Below are 27,123 nucleotides of genomic sequence, written 5' to 3' on the forward strand. Positions count from 1 at the left end.
TAATAGGAAACAAAGGTTTAATCTGCGAACATGGCAGTAATTTCACTCCCAAATAATACAAAGCTAATTAAAAGTTTCCAGATAAGCTTAAGTTTCTTCCTCGTAGATTAGACCCGCCAAAATCCTTTCCATCTTCAACGGCCAAACAACTTCCATTCGTTCATGGCCTTCTCTTTATCTTCTCCCACTCTCACTTTCTCCCACAACCTGTCTTTCACTTTCTCCACAGACACCAAATCGTAATATCCTCTCTGTCCGTTTCACGTTTCCTCTCAGCAGAAAACAATCTGCAAGATTTGGCCTCCTCAAGGTTCAATGCAAGTCTAAACAAGATGATACAACGGTTGGTCTTCTAATTTTACTTTAATTCTATGTTCTATTCATGATTATAGCTTGTGGGGTTGGTTCTTTTAGTGTGTTTTAGCTTTCACTGGCGCATATTTTTGATGTATTGAAAAATGTGGGCTGCTCATGCTAGTTAGACTGCATTTATTTGCACATTTTTATGAAATTGAGGTAAATTATTTGCTAGAGCAATGTAATGAAGGTAGATTTATAAGATTTTTTACTTGCACTTTTTAGTCAGGGTGGTGGCTGTCGTACCGATGGCAATATTATTACTTATTAGATTCGGCAAATCAATAATTTCTCTTCGCTTAGTGAAGCATAGTTTTTGACATATTTCTTGGATTGGGGGTGAATTCCTTGTAAATTTAAAGTTGTGTGGAAAAAATGTTGAATATATTTAAGGATATAAGGAAAAATTGACAGACATTTGGAAATGCCATATTGTTGTAAATAATTTTAGTTTATTATTCATTATTATTAAGTGTGGTGGGGTTCCGTCTGAAACCTGTGATGGCTCTTTTATGGTGGCTGTGCGCTTCGCTTACGTTTTCCTTTCCTGCTAGCTGCATTTTGCTGTCAAGATATAAATTGTGTTCTACCGGCATGGATCCTTTTAATAAAGTTGTACACTGCTCGGTGGTTTTCTGTTTTTCAGTTCTCTGTTTCCTTCATAGCGATTAGACCTTCATAGTGTTGGACCAGAATAATTGAGGAAATTATATTCCTCTTGAGTTAATCACAGTATCTAAATTGCATTTATAGTTATGTAGGAGCTGGAGTATTGGCATAGTATCCCGACCAAATTGTGCATATCAGCTTTTGGAAATGGGATGAAGACAGCTAAGACTCTGATTGCCGCTATCTTCATTTTTGTCCAAATTTCATCTCCGTTGTGTATGATTGGCTGGGAACTTTGGTCTGTTTCTCCTGCAAAGGCAGTGCTTTATTCTCCTGACACCAAATTCCCGAGAACTGGAGAACTTGCTTTAAGAAGAGCAATCCCTGCAAACACGAACATGAAGGCAATACAGGTAGATATATAATAATTACATTGTGTTACTCATACTCTCTAACTTGAATATAAATCAATATCCATCAATTTTTTTTTTTAGGATTCTTTGGAGTTTTAAGAAATATAAGGTTATTTTGTTTTATTGTTTATTAAGAGTAGATCTATCTTTTCATTATTTCCTTTATTTAGCTTATATATAGTCTCTTTATATTTAAGTTAAATCATTCTTTTTGTATTCAATTGCATTATGCAGTATCAATGAAACCCTAGCCTCTTTTTTTTCTTATTTCTTTGGATTGTTTAACATGGTATCAGAGCAAGGTTTCATGGGATGAGGTTTAATCTTAAACACAGCTTACGCTTAATTTTTTTTGGAGTGACCGTACAATTTCGTGAGGGTATTTGTTCAGTTTCTGCAATCTGGTATTTCGTTTTCCTTTCTTTTGCATTCTGGTCTTCTTTGTTTTTTTATTATGGCTACTGAAAGAGACAATCAGTCTGTGAGTGTGAGAAGAATTATTCGTATTGAAGTTACGTGATGAGAAATTTTCTTAAGGGTGAAAAGATATGGGAATATGTTAGTGGAACTTCTGTGAAACCTAAGAATATTGATGAGGGTTATGCTGCTTTGATAGATGCTTGGGAAGCAAACAATGCAAAAATTATTACTTGGATTAACAATTCTGTCGAGCATTCCATAGGCATACAGTTGGCGAAGTATGAGACAACAAATGAGGTTTGGGATCATCAACAAAGGTTATTTACTCAATCAAATTTTGCAAAGCGGTATCAATTGGAGAATGGCATACGAGCTTTTTAGCAGAAGAATATGAGTGTTCATGAGTTTTATTCTGCTATGACAGATCTTTGGGATCAATTGGCTCTTACAAAATCTGTAGAATTAAAGGCATGTGGTGCCTATACTGCTCGTAGAGAGCAGCAACGGTTGGTACAGTTTTTAACACCACTTCGTAGTATTTTGAAGGACTTAGAGGTTTAATTTTGCATCGTTCTCCACTTCCTTCTGTTGACTTAGTTATCAGTGAGTTATTGGTTGAAGAAATACGTCTTAAGTCTTATTCTAAAAAGGGAATTTTGTCTACTTCTAATCCTTATGTGTTAGCAGTACCTTCTAAACCACTATTTAATAATCAGAATAAGCCTTACACAAGGGTTTCCTTCGACGAGTGCAGTTTCTGTAAGCAAAAGGGTCATTGGAAGGCTTAGTGTCCTAAATTGAGACGGCAAAATCAATCGCAGCAGCAATCTCAAGCTTGGAAACCTAGCAACCAGTCACAATCTAATGCTCATAGACCACCTCAAGGTTACAAACCACCACGGTCTAATACTGCAGCAGTAGTTTCATCAGGTCCTTTCACCGATCCTAGTACTCTGGCTAAGCAATTTTAGAAGTTTCTCTCCTTACAGCCACAAGCTATGTCTGCTTCTTCTTCCGTAGGTCAGTTCCCTCATAGTTCTTTAGGTATGTCACATTCTGTATGGGTCTTGGATTATGGTGCTTCACATCATATGTCTCCAGATTCTTCATGTTTTGCTTCTGTGTCTCCTTCGTCTTCTATTCCTGTCATGACTGTTGATGGCACTCCTATGCCTTTAACAAGCGTTGGTTCTGTTGTCACACCTCACTTGTCTCTCTCTAATGTTTATCATATTCCGAAACTTACATTAAATCTTGCTTCTGTTGGTCAGTTATGTGATTCTGGTAATTTAGTCACATTTTCTTCTTATTCTTGTTATGTGCAGGATCTGCAATCTCGGAAGCTGATTGGGACAAGCCGTAGGAAGGGGGGACTATATATTTTGGATGAGTTAAAAGTGCCATTTGCTGCTGCTACTAGTGTTGATGCTGCTGCTATTAGTGTTGATTTGTCTTCTTTTCATTTGAGTCATTCTTCTTCTAGTTTTTATTTATGGCATTCTCGTTTAGGTCATGTTTCGTCTTTTCGTTTGAGATTTTTTTCGTCCACAAAGGCTTTAGGAAATTTGCAAACTTGTGATATTTTTGATTATAGTGGATGTAAATTGGCAAAATTTTTAGCTTTCCCTTTTAATCGAAGTATTTCTGTTTCTTCTTCTCCATTTGATTTGATTCATTCTGATGTATGGGGACCTTCTCTTGTTGTCACAAAAAGAGGGTCTCGATATTATGTTTCTTTTATTGATGATCATACTCGTTATTGTTGGGTTTATTTAATGAAACATCATTCTGAATTCTTTGAGATATATACAGCCATTCGAGCTCTTGTCAAAACAAAATAACCCTAAATAAGACTGTAGATACTTCGATTGAGGTTAACGCAAAGTATTCTTCTTCTGATGGTTCACCTTTGTCAGATGCTACGTTATATCGTACTATTGTTGGGAGCTTGGTATATCCCACTATTACTCGTCCAGATATTGCACATGCTGTTCATGTTGTTAGTCAGTTTGTTGCTTCTCCTACTACAGTTCATCGGGCAGCTGTTCTTCGTATTTTGTGGTATCTTTGGGGTACAGTCTTTTAGAGTCTTTTACTTCCATCCACCTCTTCCTTGGAGCTGCGTGCATACTCTGATGCTGATCATGACAGTGATCCCAAAGATCGCAAGTCTGTTACTGGTTTCTGTATCTTTTTGGGTGATTCTCTTATTTCTGAGAAGAGCAAGAAACAATCCATTGTTTCCCAATCTTCAACCGAAGTAGAATATCGTGCTATGGCATCTACTACTAAAGAGATTGTTTGGTTACGTTGGTTACTTGCAGATATGGGAGTTTCTCTTTCTCATCCCACTCTTATGTATTGTGACAACCAGAGTTCTATTCAGATTGCTCACAACTCCTATGCATTCTATTTCCCGTTTTCGTTTTCTATTTGGCAAACTCTCGATGCTTGTAGCCGCCGCATCGTGAGTTTGAGGGGAGATGTTAAGAAATATAGGGTTATTATGTTTTATTGTTTATTGAGGGTAGATCTGTCTTTTCATTATTTCCTTTATTTAGCCTATATATAATCTCTTTGTATTTAGATTGAATCATTCTTTTTGTATTCAATTGCATTGTGCAGCATCAATGAAACCTTAGCCTCCTCTTTTTCTTATTTTTTTGGATTGTTTAACATGGAGGACATCATTTTTGCTAAGGATTGCTCAGAGAAAACCTTATGGAACCATGGAGGGTAATGTGAAGAAAGCTCTAAAGGTATTCATTTATTTTTCAAAATAACTTATTAAAATGAGAAGGGATTTCAAATAAAGGAGTGGTGATAATAGAGACTTCCCAGTCTAATGCAATTCAGAAGATTCTTGACCGAGGGATATTGCAATTTTTTGTGTTTCAATTTTAGTTCCGGAGTTTCTCCTTCCAGACTGTCCTGTGGATTCACCATTTTGTTGTTTTTGCCGCCAATTACTGTACCTCTTCTGTTATTTCCTGCTAATGCAGATTGCTATTTGAATTAGAAAAGTTTTCTCCGTTGGTATTGTTTTCTCAGAAACCATACATAATTGGAAGTATTATCTTGTCAAATTCATTTACTTCTGAAACCTTAAGCTCTTCTCTTCATTCATGCCAGATTTTATTTTTCATGTTGTTCTTTTTATTTTAATACATTTCTGCTCTGTTCTATTCTCCCTTTGTACATCAGATATCATGATTCCGAAAGGATAATTTTCATTCTTCTGAATTCAGATAGCAACGGATGAAAAGGATTCTATACTCGCTAGTATCCCAACGGATCTAAAGGAAAAGGGTTCTGAAATGCATGCATCTCTCATTGATGGGTAGGTATACGACTTTAATTTGAAAGAAGATATTGAAATTAGAAAAGAAAAACAACCGGGTTCATATTATATCTTCTTTTATTTGCCATGACTCATAAGTCATATACACTTACTACTGCTAGTGCTGGATTGACTGAGATAATATTATATTATACGAAGACCTTAGTTTGACCATACAAGCATTTTAGAGTTCCCTTCTACTCGTTTTGATATGCATTTTTGGGGGTCAAGTCTACTTGGTATCCCTTCCAGATATGCAGTTGGACTAATTCATAGGTGCATGACCTGAAATCAGCAACCTGTCACTGAAGAATGAAAACTTTCTTATTTCTTCTTTATTCTAATGCATCTCATTACAGGCTTTAGTCTGCCTGGTAATAATGTCTTGAAAATCTAATATAAGTCCCCACAAAATCTTCATTTTACAGGGTCATTGCTGAACCCACTGGAATGATATTTCAGTTTTCTTTTTTCAATAGGGTGGATTGCAAGCACTCCTAAAATGTATTAAGGATCAGGACCCAGATAAAGTATCTGTTGGCCTTGCGGCATCTCTGGATACTGTTGCAGAATTGGATTTGCTACAGGCAAGTGCAGTTGTTCTGCTAATAGCATATGACATTTCCGATGCATCAACAGCATATATATTTGATAAATGAATTGTCATCATTTCTTAAAATTTTAGCCACTTCATTGATAATATTTATCTGCGATAAATTCAGTAATAGCAAGTAGAAATTTAATTAGGACTATGTGAGCATGTTAAATATCTCACCGAACATTGCTTACAACAGGCTCCTGGGTTGTCCTTTTTGTTGCCTGAGCAATACTTTTGAAATATCCAAGGTCAGTCATCTCCAAGAATGATTGGTTTATTTTTAAGTCTCTATTTCAATGAGCATTGCTATATGCATATTATGGAAACTGATGTTATTATAACTATTTATTCCTATACTGGAACCCTTTCAAATTACCATCCCTTTCAGTGCTAGAATTCTAATTTGTTTCTTTAACTGCTCTGTGATAAAAAATTGACTTATTTGATTGAAACGTGATGAACTTTGTTGTGAAAGATAAGTAGACCTTTTGTTTTTATCATCTGTCCTAAAATTTGAAACTGATGCTCTTTCATTTGTAGGCTAACAGGGCAAGGAACTGTTGAACTTACCATTGAGAAAGGAGATGGTTCATCATTTTCCCCAGAAGCTGGGGGTGAACAGAGGAAAACCGCCACAATCCAGGTATGTTTGCGCATCATTTCATTTCTTCCTTTACCTTCTCCAAAAACTTACGTGTAATTATAACTAGGTACGAAATCAAATTCTCAAAAAAAAGGCTTTGTTATTGACTTGGATCTTTTTGTTGAGGATTAGTCAATGGATTTCTTCTAATGTGCTGAACTTTTCCATGGAATTCTGATAGTCCTGCTAATACCATGGTTAAAAGACAATGTTTTTTGAGTTCTTTTCCTAGCAAGGAAAGCTTAGAATTATTGGACAATACATTCTCTCTTGATAGAATAGGCAAATTTTCAGATGATTGATGGAGCATATGATGGGACAAGACTAAGTTGCACTGAACAAGCCATTCTAACGGACAGCGGTCTTGAAAAGAACAGCGGTTGTAGTGTTCCTTTGGAAATAAAGCCATCTGGGCGATTTGAACCCTTGTACAAAACAACCTTAAGTGTGCAAGTGCATCATCTATCATAGCTAGAATTTGCTTAATATCTTTTCTACATTTACTGTTCTCAATTTATGGGGAATTGCCAGTTCTTCCACTATCAGTTTATGAAGCCGTTGCTATGGCACATGGTGAAGTCTTTGAGGAGTACTCGGTGCCATATCAGTTTTTCTTCTATCTATATAATAAAAGAAATGTGAGTGATTGCAGCTCTTTGTTAAAACCAGTATTAGAACCCAGGTTTTTTTTTTTTTTTTTTTTTTTTACTACTACAGAATGAAGATGGTGGATAGAACATCTTTAATATGTTTATATAAAATGCCACAAGTTTTTATTTCAATTTTTTGGTGTGGAAGAATATTTATGCTTGTCTTTGTGTCCTATTTTGATACACATTTACACGACAGTGGGGTGAGAAATTCTGCCGCAGATAAAAACAAGGGATATGATTCGATCCGCAAAGCTGATTCAAGGGATATAAAATGCCACAAGTTTTTATTTCAATTTTTTGGTGCAAGCTGTGTTGTTAGATTAAATGTTGTTTGTAACTTTGTGTTCTTTGACCATCTTTTGCTATTGCATTCTGGCTCCAAACACTTTCAATGGTAAAACCTTCACATTTTTGTTTCTTGATAGTACAGTGAATTATCTAAAACAGGCATACTTGTTTCTTCATAGTACAGCGAATTAAGGAAAACACATCGATAAACAAACTTTACATTACAAAAGATGGTAATAAATATAGAAGAAAAAGACTTTGCGCAAGGAATAACTAGCCAGCTAGCCCTGCCTAGGAAAATTTAAATAAGGAAAATAAAATAAGCATTAGATGATGAAGAACAAAAAAATGAGAGATACAAAGTGAAAGTCAAAGAAAACCTACTTTTTAAGTGTTCGTGACATTGTCTAGAATAATGGCCACAATTTATCAGTGAATAACAAATAACTACAATAAACATTAGTTCAGTAAGTAAACCAAAGTTGTTCAAAAATAATCATGCAGAAATTATTACACTTCTAAAGAATTCTCATAAATTGCTCTTAATTGTTCTTTGTTTATTGATGAACTATAAAAATGTTAAGACGAAGTTGTTATTAAGTAACTTAATTCATTGAAAACTAATTATCCTAATGTAAATTTTATAAGTTCAATGAAGAAGGCATGAATAAGCAGTCTTAAAAAACCCATTTAAATCATTGTTATAAAGAGAGAAAATTAAAACTTAATTTTAACTGACCTTGCAATCAACTAATTTTAACTGACCTTGCAATCAACTAATTTTAACTTGACTACTGGAGGAAGCGTTCAAGGACATTCTTCGTGTTGGGATGGTCCCATTCCAGTGAATTCCACCATTCTTTTGGATCAACTATGAGCCTTTCAAGGGAGGCGGGAGGAAATGGCTGCCCATTGTCAGGTTGCGGAAACAAGGGAGAGATCGTCTTCAGCTTTGGACATCCGTTTATAATAATACTTCTAAGGGAATCACAATGGATTGCAAATCTTACAGAAGCTCCTTAATTCCGGTAGAAATTGCAAATCGATAGATCTTAAATTTGGAAGAGAGAGTTTGATAGAATTCTTACTTGCTTCCTTATCTTCTTCTTCTTCATCACTTGATGCTGCTACTATTTCCACAAGTCCTGAGCACCACGAAACATCAATTTTTTCTAAGTTTTGTAGGTTTCGCAGCAACTTAGGCGGGAACAGTCTCTTCAATTTTGGACAACTGACTATCTGAACAGTTTTAAGACAAGAGAAGATTCCTGGTGTTATTGGTGTTGGTAATGTGGATTTAGCTCCGTCTATTTCTTCTACAAGAATTGCAATTAAATTATCCAAATACTCAAGAAACAGATACTCAAGGGTCTGAAGTGCAGTTGTGTAAGAGGACAAATAATAGAAGCACTCCATCTGTTTGCACGAATAAATCCAGCAGGTCCTCCAGTCATTTGCATCTTTTAAAGAAGAAATATCGCTTACCCTTCCCAAATCATCACAGCCTGCAATGACTAGCCTCCGAATGTCAGTCGGTATCTTAATGGAGTCTTCAAAGTTTGCCAATCCACCAATTCCTACCGCTTTTCCCCTTCTTCCTCCTGGAAAATAATCTCCCAATCCTACAGAATTAAAATAATAGTAATTGAGGCATCTTTGTTGTTTTAGAGAAAAGTAGATGTGGTATTCTTGCAGATTTCTGAAACAAATACCCAAGGATTCCAACTTGCTCAATCTTGAAACTTCTTCTGCTTCAGCAACTGCATAATCTAACCTCAAGTATTGAAGACGGAAGAGTTTTGGTAATATTCCACCAGGCATCTCTTTTATACGGTATGCATAAAGATCAAGATATCTTAGATGTACCAACATCTCTAGTCCATCAGGAATGGCTGTAATACCCGTCCAACCAAGATCCAACTTCTTCAGAGCCCCAAGTTTTGCCAAAGAAGGCACATGTTCTAGATAACCACAACCGTTAAGCAACAATGCAGTGAGTTTTACCAAGCCAGAAATAGAATTGGGCAGATTTCTGATACTATAACAACGAGAAAGATCAAGAACCTTAAGCTCAGTCATGAGCGTAAAGACAGAGTCATCAATCTCTTTTAAAGATGAATTATATTGCAAAAGCAAGGTCGAGAGTGCTGTAAACTTAGGAAGTGTCATATCTAAGTGAAATTTTGAAATGTTGTTGTGCATTAAAGAAACCTTCTGAAGATCTTCAATCCATTCATGCTCAGTTGGTAGCTCTCTCAATTGCATCCCAGCTTTTACCAGATATCGAGGACTCTGACTAGTAATGTACAATGCCATGTCTCTCACCAGATCATGCATCTTCACACAATTCCCATGATCCGCGCTTTCTAATAAACAATTTTCTTCTAGTCTCTTATAATTAGCATGGCCTTTGTTATACATAGCTTCTCTACTCTCCAATTCCTCAATAAATCCTTCAACAATCCAATATTCTATCAACTCATCCTTGTCAATTGCAAAATCTTCAGGATATAAAGCACAATATAAGAAGCAATGTTTGATTTTTGGATCTCTCAAACGGTCGTAACTAAATTTCAAACGTTCAAGTACCTTATCTATCATATCCTCACTTCCGATACGTGCTTTCAATTCATTTAATGCATTCTCCCATATACGAACATCACGCTCTCCATTCATGCTGCTAGCCAACGTAACAATTGCTAGAGGCAAACCATCACATTGCTTCACAATTTGTTTCAAAGTTGATTGTAAAGTGGGAATATCCAAAAGCTCAGATCCAACTTTGCTCAAGAATAAATCAAATGCCCCCATTTCTGAAAGTGGCTCAACTTTGATTTCCTCACAACCCATGGATCGAACCACCTCTGTGGAACGGGTTGTTAAAACCAATTTGCATCCATCCATTACAGTTGGTTCGGGGATTCCAACTTCCTCTAAAGATATTTGCTTCCACACATCATCTAAAATTAGCACATATCTCTTTATTCCTTACAACATCTCTTGTAACACTGCAGCCCGCATGGTTATATCATTATGTTTCGACAAATCTTCCCGCAGTGCAGTTGCAATGTCTTGTTGCAATTTAACAACAGCATACTCCTTGGATACGGTTGCCCAAATTACTTTATCAACCCTTATTCTCTCTTTCAAGAGCTGTTATGAATGTGCTTCAGATGGTTGTTTTACCAACCCCTCCCATCCCACAACACCTATCTTGCTACCCTATCACCAATCAAGAGTTTCAAAATTTTTTCTTTTACACTATCTTCACCTACCATTTCTGACGTTGGTAATGGCAATCCAATGTCATCAGGAGCATCAATTACCAAACCAGCAGGAAAAGCATAAACTCATTTCCACTCTTGAATCTTTTCATCAACAAGTTTTCCCCGCCAACCACGCAAAAAATAGTTGCCTTTTTTGAATTTATCTTCAATTCTCTGTGTCTCCTCGTTGATCTTTTTGCTTTTCCCAACCACTTTCCACTCTTTGTTTGTTACTTTATGATAACGAAGCTCCCATTCAATCTTTGTTGTATAGTTTCCATGCGGAACTAAGATCCTGTCCTCTCTTTCCAGAGAACTCAGAATTCATTAAACTTTCTGTGGTACTTCCAGTATCTACAACCAGGGGAGCTATCCACTTTATAACTTCAATAATTGTCTCAGATCATTGACAATTCCCCTGCATTGTATTATATAATGAAGATAATTTTATGTTTAGTAGCAGACCAAAAAGTTTAAATATCACATCATTTATAAGCATAATTTTTATCTTCTTTATCTATCCATCTAATGAATGTCTAAGACAGTCAAAATGAACAAAGAATTAAATTATAAATTAAAAGGAAATTGACCGACAATGACTTAGGCAATTTTGAAGATGAATTTACAAATCTATAAGGGGGAAAAAAAAAAAAAGCTCCAACAATGACAAAATTTTAGAACACACTTTCCAAAATCTTATTTTATAAAACAAAATCAAACAATGAATTTGTTTCAAGCTTCAAGTACTGGTGACTTGTCATGTTTACCCGAGTAGTTAAACCTTTATACTCTCATAATGCTATTAACTTGTCATGTTTAGGGCCAAAACTATACCTGGCAAGGGACCGGTCCCTTGCGGGCCCAGGCCTGGGCCCGTTGGGACTGGTCCCAAATGGGACCATTCTCTCATGGGCCTGGGACCGTCCCAGGCCCATGAGAAAAATCAGGACCCGGACCAGGCCTAAGGCCTGGTCCGGACTGGTCCCATGGGCCCAGACCTCCTAGGACTGGTTCCATAGGGTTTGAAAATTTTTATTTTCCCCCCTCAATTTTTTTATATTTTGGGGCAAAACAAAATTTTATAGGGGTTTTTAGTATTTTTAAGGGTTGATTAGAAGTTTCTAAAAAATTAATTAATTTTAAAAATAATAAATATAGTTAATTTTAATTTTTAACATAAATTATATTCACATTTCACACATTCACGCTTCACATAAACAATTAAATAATTTTTTTATTAAATATTCATCTTCAATTTCATCGTCAACACTATTTCATTATTCAAATCTGTATTCCTAAAGAGTTCGAGTAGTTCGGGATCTTCAGGTGCTGTTGTAGTCTCTTTCTCCATGAGTCCAATCCCGTAAACACGTTATCACTTCAATCATCTCATCGGTTAAAGAACCTCTTCTGTCTTCAACAATCCGACCACTCTTGAAATGTTGATCGGATGCAATTGTAGAAACCGGCACAATAAATGTCACGTGCCATTTGGATATAATGGGAATTGACTTTCTTGTTGGTTCCACCATTGAAGAATATCCATGTCAAGTTGCTCCTTCATCTTATAAGGTCAAGTCCACCTGTAGGTAGTGAGTCGTCTCATTTGGTCTATGTTATGTACAGCTGGAGCTAGAGCTGGAGCTCCGCTACGTCCCACATACGCCCACTTGGTCACAATTGAGGGGGGCTACATCAAGGTCCTGATCGCCTCTCCCAGATGTTCCACTTCCACTTCTACTTGCATTGTATCTGTTCTCATATAAAGAAAAAGTCTATCCAAATTGTTTTAAAGTCATTCAAATAAGACGTATAATCATATCCTAAATAATGGCCTAACTCAGTAATTACACCGTTAACTACGGATAATTTAAACCTAGGATCTAGAAAAAGGCCTAATCCATATAAATGGAATATCTAACCAATATCTCTATATTTTTCTTCCATACTTGAAACAATTTCACTAAAAATGTTATCTATCTATATTGATAAAAAGTTTTAGCAATTTGAACTAAAATATCTAACACTAAATTAGTAGTTGGATATAAATACTACTTATGTATTAGTAGCATCATAAAAATTTTAAGAAATGAATAAAAAAGTTCACAACCCCCCAATCATCATAATCGACAACTTCCTCTGGAAGGTCTTCCGTTGACGAAATCTGTAATTTGTTTCGCGTTTGGCAAAGCTTTTTCCAACATCAATAGGTAGAGTTCCAACGGATAGGCATGTTTGTACATAACTTCAAAGGTCGAACCGGTGGGTCCTCTTGCTTACAATATTGACGTACTCCTGCCATCTTTATTGCTACCCGACAATAAATCCGATCGTCTACGCACCCTCTCAATCCTTGAATGTATAGCATCTAAACCTGCTTTAACTATCAAATTGATGATAGACAAGCACATCTCTGGTGATAAAATTTGCCTTCACCAAGCGGACCAATTTCTTTTCAATAAAGATATTGCCGCGGTGTTGCAGCTGCATTATCAAGCGTTAGCGCTACAACTCTATCAGTTAATAATATTCTTGCAAAACTTCAAGAATCGTAAATATAGTTTAGCACTATGTTTTCATATAATGGTTTAAAACCTATCAATTTTTGTTGTAACCCCATTATGATCTAAGAATGTACTGTAACTTAAAAAATCGGTTTTTGTCTCCAAGCCCTATGTCTGATGTAATGCAATAGATAATTCTTAAATTTTGAAATTCGTTTTTAAGTTTATTATTTATTTGGTTATAAAGTTTAGTATATCTCTTCTACTTGTAGTTCTACTACAGGGGTATGCTGGACAAATGCAGTTTTCCCATAACAAAAAAAGGATTTTCAGATAACAAATGGGAGAGTCTGTAGCAACTATTATCTTGCTATTCCTCTCGTGTAACATGTGTATTTTATGCCATGTTGAGAGAGTTGAGGATTGTGGATTAAAATTAAGTTGAGTTCGATTTGTCTACCTGATCCGCTTGAAGATGCATTTATTTAGGGATGCTTCTTCTCTACGTGTCGTCGCTCGTCGAAGTCCCCTTCTCAGCCCCAATAATGGTTCCACATAAATTACATATCCCACACGATTCTTCCCCCTCCCCATTTGTCTTGGCCGTTTTGATTTGGTGAAGTATCGTCAGACATCGGACACACCCTCTTTGACGGTCGGGGGGTTGGGCTATGTCCGTGCCCGTTGACTCGCAGCTCACATGTGTTTGGCTACACCTCGTCCCGGCCGAATGTGGTGTGTGAGTTACAGTTGCTCCTCTGGAGAAATGGTGAAAATGGATTGAAGGCTTCAATTTCTTCGGTGGATGGAACGTAAAACTCATATGGGGAAGACTTATAATTTATGATAAAATAATAAATAATTAAAATGAAAAGAAATTAAATAATAATATGAAATTATGTGATATTGAAAAATAGAAAAAATTTGAATATATAATATTATAAATATAAATTGAATGAGAAATTGATTGGACATTTGGAGTAGAGAGATTGAGACTTGAGAGAATGAAAGAATGAGAGATTGAGAGATTGGTGTGAAAAAAATAAAAGGTTTTAGGGTTATTTATGGTGTGGTTGTGGGGGGGGAAATGAAAAAAAAACTTATATTATATAAATAATAAATGTAACCGTTGGCACTTGGCAGTTACCGTTGGCTGCCAACGGTTATAAATTAAAATATAACCGTTGGCAGCCAACGGTTATTTTTTTTTTTTTTTAATAAATTTTGTAAAATTTCATTTTAATCCTTGAATTTATACTTATTTTAGGGGGTTTAATGTAATTTTATAAAGGATTAAATTGATAAAAGACAAAAAACTTTTGGGCCCAGGCCCGGGCCTTGGAGGAGGGCCCGGTGGAGGGCCCGGGCCCTCCTCCTTAGGCTTGGTCCCGTTTTGGGACCAGGCCTCCTAGGACCGGGTGATCGGTTTTTGGAGCTGGGCTTTTGGGCCAGGTCCCAAATGCCCAGCTCTAGCCAAAACCAATAATTTATTTCTGAGAGAGATGAAAAAAAAAATTGAAATAGTATTGTCTTATACTCGAATTTTGAATGCAAGTTTAATAGTACGAAAATATTTTGTTAATTAAATAAGAATAATACAAATAATAGTTGTCTAATAATATATGGATTATTATTTTAAGGGGCTGTTGATATTAGTTTTGTAGAAAATAAATTATTCTTTTATCTTTATATATTAAAGGTTTTTATTTTTTATGAAAAGGTACATTTACCCTTTGTTTGTTAGTATTAGACTAACGTTGTTAAGTTTAAGGACGTTTTTGTTTGTAAAAATTAAAAATATCCTTGACTAAGTAGACTAAACACCCTAGGGACTAAAATAATTAATTCACATGTGAACAGATAATTTGGTAAAACATCAATGCATCTTAATTCCAATTAGATTGAAACAATTCTGATTTGGACAAACAACCAATAACAGCCTGCAAAGTCTACAAAGGCCAGTATTGAATATTTACCAACTAAATCTAGCAAAACTGGTTCATACTCATGGGTCGACCCATACCCGTGCAAAAAAATAGGGTACAGATCCTCCTTTATAGGCCCGTTTAAAATAGACCCGTACCCGACCCTACCTGTTTTTCTGGTAGGTGGGCCGGCTTAACCTACAAGTACGCACATAAATTAAAAGAAAAAAATTTCCTAAAACACTTAACACTCTATTGTCTCTACGGAGTCTGAGAGCTACGATTACGATTTAGGGATTTAAAGATTTCGTTTTGGTGAGACTGAGAGTTACGATTACGAGTCGTCAGTTGTTCCTCGCTTCCGCGGTCAGCCGGTCTCCTTCTTGCATTTTCTCGCACTCTAGAAACCAAGGTATTTGGGAAATGAAAACTGGGTTTACAGCATAATAGAACTGGGTTTTTAGTTGTCTATTGCAGCTTTTTATTAATACTTCTTTTCCCATTGTATGCAACTTCGTTTTGTTTGTTTCTTTTGCTTTTTATCTGTTGTTAAAGCTACTTTTTTCCCAGTAATTGGTTAATTGCATGTGGTCTACTTTTAAGTTGTAATTTTGGTTTGATTGAATTTTATTCCCTCTATCTCTATGTGTTACTGTTTGTTGTGGATGTGAGAAAAGTAGTTTAAGGGCAGTTGAGCTTAAGCGATGGTGTCTATATTTATATTTTGTTAATTAATGTTGTATAGTATAATGTGTTAGTAGAATATAGTGAAAGGTTGAGTAGATTACTGGACATATAATGGCACCTTTATAGTATAAACTTCATGAATTGTGAAGGAAGCAAGTATTCGTTGAGATATCATGCAACATTCATGGTTTTATTATTTGAACATAGTAATTTCAATGTATGTTTTTATTACAATTTTATTATTATTTATTTTTTTAATGTAGACTAAATAACATATTGATATTCAAGAATGCATAGAAATGATGACTTGAACTGTTTTTTTTTCCTCAATTTTCTGGTATTTTATTTTTAGGGTTTATGTTATATTTCCAAGTTTGTTTACACAAAATATCATATAGTGACTTAGTGAGTAGTGTGGACTAATTCTTCCATATTTAAAACCCGAAAATATTTTTCAAATCAGTTTTTTACTTTTAATACTTGTTGAGATGTTACTAAATACATCACTTTTATTTCATTTATCTCCATGAAACAATCTCAGCGATTAAATGACATAAATCATAATTACGAATATTTAAAAAATGAAAGCTGAAATACGGATTGAAATAAGTTAGAAAGGGGCATTACTTTGGTAGTGCTGCTATATGAAACTTTTGAAGATTGGTTGAGTGTATTTTATTTAATAAACATTTGTAAGTAAGATATAAGTCAATTGTTGGTTGAGTGTTTGTATTTGTATTCGTGTATTTGTTTCCTATATGTTTGCTAGTCTTAAATTGATGAGAAATTGAGTATCTTGTGAACTTTTGTGGTGAATTTAATTGAATTTGGAGTATTTGATTATCAGGATGTAACTATAAAATATTAAAACTACAGAAATTGTGGGGGTCTACCTGCGGGTCCACCCATACCTACATAGGGTAGGGGTAGGTTGTGAATCTAATATTTTGGGCCCATTTAGATCGATCCATTGGATCTGTATCCGTTTGGGCCCTACCCGTATCCAACCCACACTGTTTTGCTAGGTCTAGCACTAAGTCAACACCAAACACCTAAAACTCCACCAATTATAAATAATAATCTTCTTATCATTGTCATTCAATAAACCATTCGGAATAATAATAATAACAACATCTATAAGAACAAACATAAACTTTATTCACTATGCAAACTCCCCAAACCGGAAGAATTCACATAAGGGAAAACAATGTTCGCAAATGAAAGCATTTAAAGAAAACAACATTACTTATAGATCAGCCCACTAGAGAACAAGACCCAAAAACCCAATCAACATAATTTTGAGCCTTATCAACAATAAGTCAGCCCACTTAACAATTAAACCCCCTTAATTCAGTTAGCCCATTAATATAATTAAATCCACCCATTAAATTAAGCCCACAACTTAATAAAAAACCCAATAGCCCAACAATCACCTAGCCTGAATAAAACAGCCGGCCCTTCTTAACAAGAAAACCCAACAGCCCAACTATTTCAATTAACCAAACACCATTAAGCCCATTTACTTAAATCCAAACACCATTAAGCCCGATTATATCAATTAAATTGAAACACCATTGGACCCAAATTCTTCCATTGAACCCAAACACCAATTTAATTAAATCCAAAACCCAAGTCTTATATCCTTCAATATCCATCAATTTGTGGAATCCATAAACATATAAAATGCATATGCAATATATAAATAAAAGAACTTTCTTTATTTATAACAATTCCACCGACAAGAGGAGTCAACTTGGGAATTTATGAACAAGCCAAACATTTTTCTTTCACCCATTCTTTCCAATTCCATTCTTTAATCAACCGATTCTTATTTCCCTTCTTAAAACACAATACAACTTCAATAACTCACGTCCTTTATTCATCAATTAACACTACATGTAACATGCCAAACTTTATATGCATATATATATACATGTCCAAGACATTAACTTCATGTATATAAGAAAGAGAAGCAAAATAAACCCATCAAAACAAAGACAAATAACAAAACTTTCCCTAAACTCAACTCAGCCGAAACATGCAAAACATCTCACTTAAAACACAAATCACACACTTCTAAAGTTTAACCCAAGCATAAAAAAAAGACAATTTTAAACAACTTCAAAATTTACTCAAATTTCATCATAACATTAAATTAAAAATCACAACTTAACATGCAAAACATAGATTTAAGCTTTTGGGGGAGGATTCAGTTTGATCCACTCACCTCACTAATTCTTCTTCTTTCTTTCTTTCTCCCACTCTTCCTCTCGGCCAAACTCCCTTCTTCTTTTCTTTCTCTTTCCTTTCTCCTTTTTCTTTCTTTTCTTTTCTCTCCCCTTTTTTCTTTCTCTTCTTGTTCTCCTTTTTCTTTCCTTTTCTCTGCTTGTCCCCCACTTATTTTGAGCGACACTGTTCATCAAAATATCTGAAAAATTCTTCAGTCCCCTATCGTTTAGGATATTGCAATATTACCCCCATAAAAGTTTCAATTTCTTACACTATACCCCCAAAAATCACAAAATAAAATTTGTTAAAATTCCGAAAAAAATACCGAGTATTACAGCTCGACCCAAATAAGGTCTGAACGGTTGGAACCAAAGCAGGAAAGGTGTCAACACTGTGGTGTTCCCTTCTAAATGACCTTGGCCGAAGAGTTCTCCCGTGAGCTTGTGTAGGAAATTCTCGAGCCACTAAGACGCACGTTAAACACTGTGAATGGTCTCGTGTACCATAGGCGGAAGCATGTATCTTTGGAAAGTTAATTTAATAAGGAGTACAACTGATATAAGGATGTGACAGAGCGTCTCAAGAATATTTGTGACCTTAGTTAAGAATTACTTTGGGACCTTCTAATAATATAAGCATATAATAAAAAAAATATTTCAAATTTATTTTCTTGCTTTTTGAGATGCAAAATTAGTAGGGGAGGTGGACGGTGATCGGTAGGCTAACTAGGTCAGGTTGGTGGGGGGTTTTGGAGAGCAGATGTTGGAGAAGTGATGGGTGGTGAAATAGGTAATTTTCAATACCTGGATTGGCCAGAAAAGGCTTGAGAAGTCGCAACCCAAAAGGTATCGATGGCCTGCGATTTGATGGAGTAAACGAATAAGGTATGATAGGGATTTTGGTGAGAGGGTTGAGGGGAGGAAGATGGTGGTATCAGGAAAGGCCAACAACGCCAAGTACATGCTGAAAAGGTCGAAAATGGTTGTTGTGCACAGTGGAGTTGGGTTATGAGATTCGTAAAAAATCGGTCAAATCGAGGGCTATCAAGACTGGAAAAACACTTGGGAAAATGATAAAGTGATTATTCCAATCAATTTTGGTGAGAAAATTGATGGAATCAGCTCCAAATGGCTGGCGACGAAAGAGGGGTGGAGATAAATTATGTGAATGTCCAAATTTGGGATGGAATTGGGGTTGAGTAATTTGAGACATGTAAATGACTACTTTAGCCTTTTATTGTTAAAAGAAATTTAATGTGTTAATTTAGGGTTGTAAATTAGAATATATGAAACTAGAGGTACAAACTTACTATTTTATCAAACTTCGGATGGGAATATATGTAAAAAATTTATAATAAATTTGGGCCTTTTTGGCTTCTTTTTTTTCCTTGGCCTGGATAAAAAATCATACACCATTTTTATTTTTGTAATATATTAAAAAAATTATAAAAAATTTGGGCCCCTTTTTTTGGGGAGGCACCTGCCTACCCCTTGAGCCGGGCCTGAGATGTGAATTCTATTATGAATGTAATTAGGAAATATGAATCCTATTAAAAATAAAATATCTCACATACCAACATAGGGGTGATAATCGATTCACGGTTATGAGCGGATGTGAGAACACAAGGTATTGGATATAAGTGTTTATAATGTTGTGCACTCTAGTACGTTATGTTCATGAAATTATAATAGATTTCTATCGTCCGTAGATGTGGATGAGTTATGCCGAACCATGTTAGATATTGTGTTCTTTGTGTGTGTGTTTTCAAGCTTACCTAGAGCCAACCACCATTATTGAAGCTCTAAGGTTGCACGGTCCAAATAAAGTCTTGACAATTGGTATCAAAGTAGAAAAGTAGGCATTAATACTACGGTGTACCCTTCTAAAGAAAACTCATGAAAGCATGTTAAGAAGGTCTTGGACTTATAAAGAAAGGAGTTTCTCGACGTAATAGGTTGGCTTTTTGATTTTATATATATATATATAAGAGAATTAATATATGCGATCAATTAAAAAATTAAGTCAATTTCACGTGCGAACCTCAAGAAGTTTAATACGAAAAGACAAAAGTTTTCGGATTTAAAAATTCAATTAAAAATATTATCAAGGAAATAAGGTTTAGAGTTAAAATTATAAAATAAACCCTTCACATAAGCAAACATATCAATCAAAAAGAGCTATTACTAGAAATATCTCAATTCATATGAAAAAAATAAAATAAAAGTCTAATTTTATTAATTGTATCATACACTCTGTGTTAACAGTGTCCTCCTTTTTCTCCATCCTCTTGGATTTTCATCTATTTAAGTTAAAACATATATTGTTATTTACTTCTTCTATAGGCTGGCTTAAGGGGGCTATCTTTCGAGGAAGAGCAATTTTAGTCTGCCTGGGAATAATGTCTTGAAAATCTATCCTACAAAATTTTCATTTTACAGGGTCATTGCTGAACCCACTGGAATGATATTTCAGTTTTCTTTTTTCAATAGGGTGGATTGAGAGCACTCCTAAAAAGTATCAAGGATCAAGACCCAGATAAAGATACTGTTGGCCTTGCGGCATCTCTGATACTGTTGCAGAATTGGAGTTGCCACAGGCAAGTGCAGTTGTTCTGCTAATAGCATATTACATTTCCGATGCATGAACAGCATATATATTTGATAGATGAATTGTCATAATTTCTTTAAATTTTAACCAGTTCATTAATAATATTTACCTGCGATAAATTTGCCAATAAATTCAGTAATAGCAAGTAGAAATTTAATTAGGACTATGTGAGCATGTTAAATATCTCACAGAATATTGTTTACAACAGGCTCCTGGGTTGTCCTTTTTGTTGCCTGAGCAATACTTTTGAAATATCTAAGGTCAGTAACCTCCAAGAATGATTGGTTTATTTTTAAGTCTCTATTTCAATTAGCATTGCTATATGCATATTATGGAAACTGATGTTATTGTAACTATTTATTCCTATACTGGAACCCTTTTAAATTACCATTCCTTTCAGTGCTAGAATTCTAATTTGTTTCTTTAACTGCTCTGTGATAAAAAATTGACTTATTTGATTGAAACGTGATGAACTTTGTTGTGAAAGATAAGTAGACCTTTTGTTTTTATCATCTGTCCTGAGATTTGTAGGCTAACAGGGCAAGGAACTGTTGAACTCACCATTGAGAAAGGAAATGGTTCATCATTTTCCCCAGAAGCTGGGGGTGAACAGTAGGAAAACCGCCACAATCCAGGTATGCTAAATCGAGTTTGTTGAGTCTTATTAACTTCTTCTTTTTTGTTATGATTCTAGCGGCGGGCTGTGTGAATAATATGTTTTACAACACCAGAAACTGTTTCTCACTCTGTCCCAGTTTCTCTCTCTCTCTCTCTCTCTTAAGCACGGACATACTTCATCTATTGTCACACACTAACTCTGTTGATTGCTAGTTGCATCAGTTATGGGTTGTCGCTCAAATTCATTGTGGTTGGATGGTAATGGTTACCTACGGACCAATATCTTGATTACTGTTCTCTTTTCAGACTTTGACTCTTTCTTTTACCATCAAGATCATCTCTTGAGTGATGGCTAAACACAATGACTAGACCAATCACGTATCACTCTAAATGGGTTGCACTTGTATGTAGTTATATGAATGTTATTAGGTGCAATATAAATTTTGGCTAATAATTAATTAATGGATTCAGGTTGTTCTAGATGGATATTCATTACCACTAACGGCTGGGAATATCACAAAACTGGTAAGGTAGTTGAACCTCGCCTTCGCCTCATTATGCTTTCTGTAAATGAATTATGTCATCTTGATTTTTCATCCTTTATCCTATACGTTCTATTTTTGTCCTTGTTATAATTAAACGGTGCATCATAATAATGAATATAGAGGAAATTTACAATTGCAGTTGATCTAACTAAACAATGAATAAAATGCTTTGACTCATTAACTACACAAGACCAATTTTTCAAAGAATACAAATTGCTCAAAAACAGTGAAAGAAAATGAAATTTGTTGGCGCGTCATTTCATTTCCTCCTTTACCTTCTCCAAAAACTTACATGTAATTATAACTAGGTAAGTAATCAAATTCTCAGAACAAAGCTTTGTTATTGACTTGGATCTTTTTGTTGAAAATTAATCAATGCATTTCTTCTAATGCGTTGAAATTTTCCATGGAATTCTGATAGTCCTGCTAATACCATGGTTGAAAAAAATGATGATTTTTGAAATTTTATTGTTCTTTTCCTTGAATGGAAAGCTTAGATTTATTGGATTATACATTCTCTTTTTGATAGAATAGGCAAAGCTATTTGACGAATTTTCAGGTGATTGATGGAGCATATGACGGGACAAGACTCAGTTGCACTGAACAAGCCATCTGACGTATAACGATCTTGAAAAGGACAGCGGTTATAGTGTTCCCTTGGAAATAAAGCCATCTGGGCAATTTGAACCCTTGTACAAAACAACCTTAAGTGTGCAGGTGCATCATCTATTGTAGCTAGAATTTGGTTAATATCTTTTCGACATTAACTATTCTCAGTCTATTATTTTTGCTTGAAAGGATGGGGAATTGCCTGTTCTTCCACTATCAATTTATGAAGTCGTTGCTATGGCACATAGTGAAGTCTTTTTTTTATTTTTTATTTTTACTACAAAATGAAGATGGTGAATAGAACCCTAATTTTATTAATTGTATCATACACTCTGTCTTATCATTATTACGACTTATATTGTTATTTACTTCTTCTGTAGGCTGGTTTAGGGGGGCTATCTTTCGATGAAGGGCAATTTTTAGTTTTTGGGTAACATCTTTAATATGTTTATATAAAATGCCGCAAGTTTTTATTTCAATTTTTTGGTATTGAAGAATATTTATGCTTGTCTTGTGTCCTATTTTGATACACAGATGCACGACAGTGGGGAGAGACATTCTGCCACAGATAAAAACAAGGGATGTGATTCAATCCGTAAAGTTGATTCAAAGTCAAGATTGCCTTGTTTTGTCAAATGAGAGTTGATATGTTCTCTTACAAAATTAAGTTTCATCTTCCATTCCATTTTTGTTTTTTTATTTGATTTTTTTTTTTTTAATTTGCATTGATTTTCTTGGTGCAAGCTGTGTTGTTAGATTAAATGTTGTTTGTATTCGTTGACCATCTTTTGCTATTGCAATCTGACTCCAAACACTTTCAATGGTAAAACCTTCACATATTTGTTTCTTCATAGTACAATGAATTAAGGAAAACACATCCATAAACAAACTTTACATTACAAAAGATGGTAACAAATATAGAAGAAAAAGACTCTGCGCAAGGAATAACTAGTCAGCTAGCCCTGCCTAGGAAAATTTAAATAAGAAAAATAAAATAAGCATTAGATGATGAAGAACAAAAAAATAAAAAATAAATAAGAGATACAAAGTGAAAGTGAAAGAAAACTTACTTTCTAAGTGTTTGTGACACTGTCTAGAATAATGGCCACAATTTCTCAGTGAATCACAAATAGCTACAATAAAAATAATCATGCAGAAATTCTTACACTTCTAAAGACTTTTCATAAATTGCTCTTAATTGTTCTTTGTTTATTGATGAACTGTAAAAATGTTAAGACGAAGTTGTTATTAAGTAACTTAATTCATTGAAAACTTATTATCTTAATGTAAATTTTATAAATTCAATGAAGAAGGCATGAATAAGCAAAGTCTTAAAAAACCCATTTAAATCATTGTTATCAAGAGAGAAAATAAAAACTTAATTTTAACTGACCTTGTAATCAACTTATTTTAACTTGACCGAAGAAGGAAGCGTTCAAGCACATTCTTCGTGTTGGGATGGTCCCATTCCAGTGAATTCCAGCATTCTTCTGGAAAAACACCGAGACTTACAAGGGAGGCGGGAGGAAATGGCTGCCCATTGTCAGGTTGCGGAAACAAGGGAGAGATCGTCTTCAGCTTTGGACATTCCTCTATACCAATGCTTCTAAGGGAATCACAATGGATTGCATAACAACTCTTACAGAAGCTCCTTAATTCCGGTAGATATTGCAAATTGATAGATCTTAAATTTGGAAGAGATCTATCAATTTGGAAGAGAGAGTTTGATAGAATTATTACTTGCTTCCTTATCTTCTTCTTCTTCATCACTTGATGCTTCTACTATTTCCACAAGTCCTGAGCAATTCCAAACTTCAATATCTTCTAAGTTTTGTAGGTTTCGCAGCAACTTAGGCGGGAACAGTCTCTTCAATTTTGGACAACTGACTATCTGAACAGTTTTAAGACGAGAAGATTCCAGGTGTTATTGGTGTTGGTAATGTGGATTTAGCTCCGTCTATTTCTTCTCCAAGAATTGCAATTAAATTATCCAAATACTGAAGAACCAGATCCTCAAGGGTCTGAACTGCAGTTGTGTAAAAGGACAAATAATAGAAGCACTCTATCTGTTTGCATGAATAAATCCAGCAGGTCCTCCAGTCAGTTGCATCGTTTAAAGAAGAAATATCGCTTACCCTTCTCAGATCATCACAGTGTTGAATGAGTAGCCTCTGAATGTCAGTCGGTATCTTAATGGAGTCTCCAAAGTTTGTCAATCCACCAATTCCTACCGCTTTTCCCCTTTCTTCCTCCTAGAAAAGAATAGTCGAATCCTACAGCATTAAAAGAATAGTAATTGAGGCATCTTTGTTGTTTTAGAGAAAAGTAGATGTGGTATTCTTGCAGATTTCTGAAACGAATACCCAAGCATTCCAACTTGCTCAATCTTGAAACTTCTTCTGCTTCTGCAACTGCCTCATCTAACCTCAAGTATTGAAGACGGAGAAGTTTTGGTAATATTCCACCAGGCATCTCTCTTATACCGTCTGCATAAAGATCAAGATATCTGAGATGTACCAACATCTCTAGTCCATCAGGAATGGCTGTAACACCCGTCCCACCAAGATCCAACTTCTTCAGAGCCCCAAGTTTTGCCAAAGAAGGCACATGTGCTAGTAAAGTACACCCGTTAAGCAACAATGCAGTGAGTTTTACCAAGCCAGAAATAGAATTTGGCAGATTGCTGATCCAACAACCAGAAAGATCAAGAACCTTCAGCTCAATCATGAGCGTAAAGACAGAGTCATCAATCTCTGTTAAATATTCATTATCTTGCAAAAGCAGGGTCGAGAGTGCTGTAAACTTAGTAAGTGTCATATCTAAGCGAAATTTTGAAATGTCGTTGCGCATTAAAGAAACCTTCTGAAGATCTACAGTCCATTCATGCTCAGTTGGTTGCTCTCTCAATTGCATCCCAGCTTTTACCAGATATCGAGGACTCTGACTAGGATATCGATGACTCTGACTAGTAATGTGCACTGCCATGTCTCTCACGAGATCATGCATCTTCACAGAATCCCCATCATCCGCGCTTTCTAATAAACAATTTTCTTCTAGTCTCTTCAAATTAGCATGGCCTTTGTTATACATAGTTTCTCTACTCTCCAATTCATCAATAAATCCTTCAACAATCCAATATTCTATCAACTCCTCCTTGTCAATTGCAAAATCTTCAGGATATAAAGCACAATATAAGAAGCAATATTTGATTTTTGGATCTCTCAAACGATCGTAACTAAATTTCAAACGTTCAAGTACCTTATCTACCATATCCTCAACACTTCCTATACGTGCTTTCAAATCATTTAATGCACTCTCCCATATACGAACATCTCGCTCTCCTTTCATGCTGCTGGCCAGCGTAACAATTGCTAGAGGCAAACCACCACATTACTGCACAATTAGTTTCAAAATTGATTTTAAAGTGGGAATATCCAGAAGCTCAGATCCAACTTTGCTCAAGAATAAATCGAATGCCTCCGTTTCTGAAAGTGGCTCAACTTTGATTTCCTCACAACCCATGGATCGAACCACCTCTATGGAACGGGTTGTTAAAACTAATTTACATCCATCCATTACAGTTGGCTCGGGGATTCCAACTTCCTCTAGAGATATTTTCTTCCACGCATCATCTAAAATTAGCACATATCTCTTTTTTCCTTTCAACGTCTCTCGTAACACTGCAGCCCGCATGGTTATATCACTATGTTTGGACAAATCTTCCCGCAGTGCAGTTGCAATGTCTTGTTGCAATTTAACAACATCATACTCCTTGGATACGGTTGCCCAAATTACTTTATCAAACTTATTTCTTTCTTCCAAGAGCTGATTATGAATGTGCTTCATGATGGTTGTTTTACCAACCCCTCCCATCCCACAAACACCTATCTTGCATACCTTATCCCCAATCAAGTATTTCCAAATTTTTTCTTTTACACTAGCTTCACCTACCATTTCTGAAGTTGGTAATGACAATCCAATATCATCAAGAGCATCAATTACCAAATCAACAGGAAAAACACCTTGATCATAAACTCCTTTCACTTCTTGAATCTTTTCATCAAGAAGTTTTCCTCGCCAACTACGCAAAAAATAGTTGCCTTTACTGAATTTATCTTCAATTCTCTGTGTCTCCTCGATGACGTTTTTCGCTTTTCTCAACCAACTTTCCACTTCTTTTTTTGGTACTTTATTATAACGAAGCTGACTTGTCAAACTTTGTTCTATATCTCCCATGCGGAAACTAAGATCCTCTCTCCTGCTTCGCAGAGAACTCAGGATTTCATTAAACTTTCTATGGTTCTTGCAGTATCCACAAACGGGAGGAGCTATCCATTTTATAACTTCAATAATTGGCGCAGGATCCATTGACAATTCCCCAGCATTGTATTATATAAATGGTGATAAGAATTTATGTTTAGTAGCATACCAAAAAAGTTTTAAATATCACATCATTTATAAGCTATAATTTTTATCTTCTATATCTATCCAATCTAAATGAAGTATTAAGACAGTCAAAATGAACGAATTTAAAAAAAGAATTAACCGGACATGACTTAGTCAATTTGGGTAGATGAAATTTACAAATCATACTAATTAAAAACAATAACTAACATCACAACATGACAAATTTTAGAACATACTTTCAAAATCTTATTTTATAAACAAAATCAAACAATGATTCTGTTTTCAAGCTTCAAAGTACGTACTTTCCATGTTTACCAAGTAGTTACCTTTACTCTCATAATGCTGTTAACTTCATTTAGGGCCAAAACCAAAATTTATTTTGAGAGAGCTAAAAAAAAAAAAAAT

At 35.2% G+C, this 27,123-nt stretch overlaps 1 protein-coding gene and 1 pseudogene across 1 annotated transcript; one reads left to right on the forward strand and one right to left on the reverse strand.

The window, feature by feature from the left end:
* The first annotated feature begins 239 nt into the window (after positions 1 to 239).
* On the forward strand, positions 240 to 22,957 carry LOC116125182 (annotated as a pseudogene).
* A 764-nt stretch (positions 22,958 to 23,721) lies between these two features.
* LOC116125098 (disease resistance protein At4g27190-like) lies at positions 23,722 to 26,679 on the reverse strand. Its single transcript, XM_031410823.1, is given in 5 exon segments — positions 23,722 to 23,903; positions 24,052 to 24,202; positions 24,318 to 24,377; positions 24,447 to 24,563; positions 24,706 to 26,679. Coding segments are annotated over 5 exon segments (2,484 nt in total).
* Between the last annotated feature and the right edge of the window lie 444 nt (positions 26,680 to 27,123).

The sequence above is a fragment of the Pistacia vera genome, unplaced genomic scaffold, assembly GCF_008641045.1.
Source record: "Pistacia vera cultivar Batoury unplaced genomic scaffold, PisVer_v2 Contig160, whole genome shotgun sequence".
NCBI lineage: Eukaryota > Viridiplantae > Streptophyta > Magnoliopsida > Sapindales > Anacardiaceae > Pistacia > Pistacia vera.